This window comes from Lactuca virosa, chromosome 5, assembly GCF_052849685.1.
Source record: "Lactuca virosa cultivar CGN04683 chromosome 5, Lactuca_virosa_CGN04683_v6, whole genome shotgun sequence".
NCBI classification, from domain to species: Eukaryota; Viridiplantae; Streptophyta; class Magnoliopsida; order Asterales; family Asteraceae; genus Lactuca; species Lactuca virosa.
Window position 1 is genome coordinate 288,986,311 of NC_136430.1, and position 4,960 is coordinate 288,991,270.

Here is a 4,960-nt window from a genome sequence, read left to right on the forward strand (position 1 = left end):
AGATTCACAACACCTTCCATGTATCCCAGTTGAAGAAGTGTGTAGTCGATGAGTCGGTTGTGGTTCCTTGGAGGACATTCAGGTCGATGGTCGCCTGAATTACATCGAGAGGCCGATGACGATTCTGGATAGGAAGGTGAAGACCTTGAGGAACAAGGTAGTGAACTTGGTTAAAGTTCAGTAGAAACATCGAAAAGGCTCTCAATGGACATGGGAGCCCGAGGATGAGATGCGAGAGCATTATCCTGATCTCTTCGCATAGGTTGACTTCGAGTACGAAGTCTGATTCTAGTACGGGAGAATTATAACACCCGATGTCAAGTATTTTCATTTCAATCCTTTATATTTTAAATGCTTGCAAATAAGTCCCTTACGATGGGCGTACCAGGTTGGTATGTCGGGTGTAATTCAGCTTGGAAGCCGTTGCAGAGAAGGAGTACACTGGACGTACATGTGGGTACGCCGGGCGTACTCGTGTATACCTTAAACCCTAAATTTTTAGGGGTGTGTCCCATATTTAAGCATCTTAATCCCCTTCGACCTTCTCATGATCATCCATCGTATCCTCTAAACCGTAAAATTGAAACCCTAGCCCTTGTGAGTGATATTTGAACCTTGAGAGTGATTTTTGAGTATTCTTGGCAGTGAAGGTAGATCATTCAATAGGTGGTGTTGCATTCAAGCTTTTGGATCCAGAATCTACATCTATTTGTTCATCTTTTGAAGGTATAAAGTCATACCTTGGATCGTGTTTTGTTAGATCTTGTTTAGACTTTGATTTAAGTTTATTTTGTCCCAAAACCTAGATCGTTGTGAGTATGGAATAATCCAGAGCATATGAGCTGTGCTTTCAGACGTCTTAGGGTGCTTAGAGTCATAAAAATGTTATCTTAGTCTTTTCCTTTCTTCCATGCAGGAGTTGTGGAGTTTTTTGTGAAGTGAAATGTTATAGTTTTGGGATTAAGCTCTCTTTAGCCATGCAAAGGCATAAATTCAGAGACTTTATGGATTAAGACACCTTTTAGAGTCAGATATGGGGTTTGGATAAAGTGTCTTAATGATTAAGACCATAAAAATGAAGTTTTGGGATCAGCTACGTACACAGAGCGTACTCCTTGCTACACCCGTCGTAGGCAGTTGTGAGTTTGATCCTTCTTGCCTTTGCGCTCTCCGCCCAACGAATAGATTATGCCCTCCGTACGGCCACATTTTGACTTTCGTTGACTTTGTGACCCATTTGCGCCTTAAGTGGATTTGTGAGGAATTGTGAAAAGGAAAACGGTCTTTTGCCCTAAATGTGGATTAGAGTTGTCTTGGCATTAGTAGATTATGACAATTACCTTTATTATTAATTTGGGTTAATTGGTGTAATTATTAGGCGGAGTCTAGTTCCGGCAGTTCGGGTGTGAGTTCTATCAGTCATCTGTGCGAGGTGAGTCTCCTCACTATTCTTACATGTGTGGTAGAATATATGTTATGACTAGCTGGGTCTATGTGTTATTATTGTGATATGTGTTACTGTGTGTGTTGAGACTTTGGGTAGTCTCCAAGGTTGCTGATAACCCACAAAGCGTGTTGTTTGCCCATTGAGACTTCGGGTAGTCTCCAGGGTTGCTGATAACCCATAGCTGTTTATTTTGCGTTGTGTTGTATGTGGTATTTTGGAGAACTCACTAAGCTTCGTGCTTACAGTTGTTGATTAAATGTATTTCAGGTGCTTTTGAGGATCGCGGGAAGATGAAGGCTTGATTGTACACATTCGCCTGCTGTTTATGATTCTAGATATTTTGGGACACTCTGATATTTTGATGATGATTTGTATTTCACATTTATGATTTTTCTGAGATGGTTTTTATGAACAATGTTTTTATATGAATTTAAAAATGTAAAATTTGGTTTGGAAATTTGGATGATATACTTCGTTGGCTACTTCACGTTCTATTTTTTAATTTACAGTTTATGAGGAATAAACTGTAAAATACCTTGCGAAATTCATAACTTCTTCATATGAACTCCGTTCTGGACGTTTTTTATATAGACAAATTCGTATTTACGAGGATATCAGCTTTCGTTTAGATTGTTTTATCTAACGAGCAACCGATCTCTATTTCACTTTTTATGACACACACACACACACTATATCATACCGAACGCAAAAACTTTGAAAAAACATAATTATTTCATACGAAATCAGATTTTAGCATTCTTTATACTCACAGCTTCGTAATTACAATTACTAAGGCTTTCATTAAGATTATTTATTCTAAATAATCTTTTATCAATATATTGTTTTTATCGCTTTAAGATAAATTCATAATACAGTTTTCTACAAATATTATACAATCTTAATATTTGTTCGAATAACATGTAAATAGTTCGTAACGTATATGAAGAACAATTAATATATTCAATGATTTTTATATTATTCAATAAAATGAATAATCGCTTAAACGTCTAGCCCGAATTCGTAGGTATTATACTATGGAATAAGAAATATAAATTTAGTTTCAATGTCTAAATCCAAATTAAATTATAATCAAATACTAAGCAGACACGATTACAACAACGTAATTTAAAAAACTATGTAAGATTCTATCTTACAATGTTAATACAAAATGTATTTCCATAATCTTAAGAAAAATCGTAATCTTTAATCTTTAAATAATATTCACGCATTAAACTTGACATATTGAGGAGGCTTTCATGCATGTGTTTTGGCATTTACTAGACTTAATTTTTTGAAAATAATATAAAAAGTCGAAAATTGAGTCATAATGTATGTACTTTGAAAAGCTTACTTTATAATTGTTATTCATGGTGCAAGAATCCTAAGATGAAAAAGGAAACCCATAAATCTACATATGTGGAATTGTTCAAAGGGTAATTCCCAGATTACCTCAAAATAATAATAATTAAATAAACACAATAACTTTTCATATATAAAAGGTTGTGATACAGGAGAATATGACCACTTTGGAATCAATACTATTTCTTTTTGATAATAACTTATTATGTCTTTATAGCCTTTAAAATAGAATAGAATAAATCCACAAGTTAATAAAAGAACTGAAATTTATTGATACGAATATGAAAAATAACATAATTTAATTCAATCCTTACAAACGTGAGAAAAAATAAACCCAGAAATTAATCACACACAGCCGTGTAATCGCTCAAACTAATGATCAAGATAATAAAAAAAAAATATGATTACTCTAGTAAAAGAAAGTTAAAGCAACGGCCAAAAAAGTGACCGGCACCGCAGCCATCAAAGATGCAGCGTTGCTAGGTGCTGGTGGAGGAGGAGTGGAGTCACCGGCAGGAGATGGGGTGGTGCTGCCTGTAGGAGATGGGCTGGATGAAGAAGGTGATGGTGGGCTGGCTCCAACCGGAGAAGGTGCGGGAGAAGAGGTAGGTGGTGTGGTGGTGGTGGAAGGGCCGGGGGCTGGGGTTGGGCTGGTGGTTGGTGGAGAAACCGGTGACGGTGTTGGTGTGGGGGTGGGCGTGGGGGTGGCTGCTGGAGGAGGAGTGGTGGGTGTTGGTGCTGGTGGTGGGGTGGTAGGTGCGGCGGCTGCAGCAGCTACGTTGACGGTCAACTTCTGACCAATTTGGCAATGTGATCCGACGGTGCAAACGTAGTAGTGGCTGCCTGGAGTTGTCAAGGTGAGGGTGGCAGGGCCGGTGGTGGTGATGGAAATCGGGTTGGTGGTGGTGCATGGGCCATATGCCGCTTGTGATACTTCCGCCACGTTGTGCGCACCGGTGGTGAAGTTAAAAACTGCAACCGAAAAAAAAAGATTAATTAATCCAATAAAATATATAAATAGCTATAATTAGTCAAATTCCTACCACTAAAGTCAATTAAATTAATTAAATATATCACATAAAATAAAATAAAAGTAATCGCATTATTGTTCTTTATTGCTTTCAAAGTAATTGACGGAGTAGGTTTGTTTGCATGTGACATGTTTTTCCATTTATTCATAATCCTATTAAATAATATATTCCAATTTTTAATCAACGAATAAAACTAATAAAACACAGTTTCTAAAAGTGTTTGTGGCCGTGGAAGCGGCGGTGGACGGCGGTTTGAATTACGTACCAAGAGAGTCGCCGACGGTGAAGTTCTGTTGGGAAGCCCAGGTTGTGTAAGCGGCGGCGCCGTTTTGAGGAATGGTCCAGCCCAAGGCGTCTCCGACGACATGTCTTGTCTGAGCAATGGAGCTTTGCATCTGCATGGAAGCGACCATCATCACCATCAACATAACCATACTCGACTTCATTGATCCAGCCATTTTTGTGTTCTTCAAACTAAGAATCTCAGGTCGCCCCGTTTCTCTCTCTAAAGTCTAAAACACTTCGTGAGTTTCTCTCTCTGAATGTATTAGCTAGGTTTGTGGAATGTGATTTATAGGAATAGCCAAATGGGTGTTTGTATATATAGGAAAGTTTAAGAAGTAGCGGAGAAAGAGCGCCTTCTCCGTGTTATATGCATATACAAACTCGTTTGCATTTATTAATAAATAAATCCCAAAAATTACTTCTAGAAAATACATTAAAACGTTGAATTTTCTGGATAATAATATAAAATATCTTGATTATGGTATGCTTTTAGTATAGATACAATGTTTTCGGAATGCATGAAAATAAATTATTATTCTTTTTGCAATTTGATAGTTGAATTATGGTATGTTAGTATACATGATATTTATGGTATGTTATTATACACGATACTTACGGAATGCGTATATTATTATTATTATTATTATTATTATTATTATTATTATTATTATTCCATAATATATGGAAATGTTCAAATAAGAGTAAACAAAGATAAAAATGCTAGAATAAATCCCAAACATTAATTATTCACAATTAAGTTATCAAAAGAAGTTGAATATATAAAAATCACATAATATTCATCCTTAATAATTAATAAATAGACCTTCAAATTAATATA

General features: G+C 36.4%; 1 protein-coding gene across 1 annotated transcript; it reads right to left on the reverse strand.

The window, feature by feature from the left end:
* Window positions 1-3,054: 3,054 nt before the first annotated feature.
* Window positions 3,055-4,424, reverse strand: LOC145116124 (uncharacterized). Its single transcript, XM_079052477.1, has 2 exons — window positions 4,103-4,424; window positions 3,055-3,778 (listed from the first exon to the last, which is right to left on the reverse strand). Exons 1-2 carry the CDS (start codon window positions 4,293-4,295, stop codon window positions 3,216-3,218), a joined length of 756 nt encoding a protein of 251 aa, XP_078908603.1. The 5' UTR covers window positions 4,296-4,424; the 3' UTR covers window positions 3,055-3,215.
* Window positions 4,425-4,960: the final 536 nt, after the last annotated feature.

Excerpts from the sequence above, each read along its gene's own strand:
- LOC145116124 (XM_079052477.1), bottom strand. The coding sequence starts at position 4,295 with ATGGCTGGATCAATGAAGTCGAGTATGGTTATGTTGATGGTGATGATG. Across the intron at positions 3,779-4,102 it reads CACCGTCGGCGACTCTCTTG|TTTTTAACTTCACCACCGGT; the intron begins GTACGTAATTCA and ends TTTCGGTTGCAG.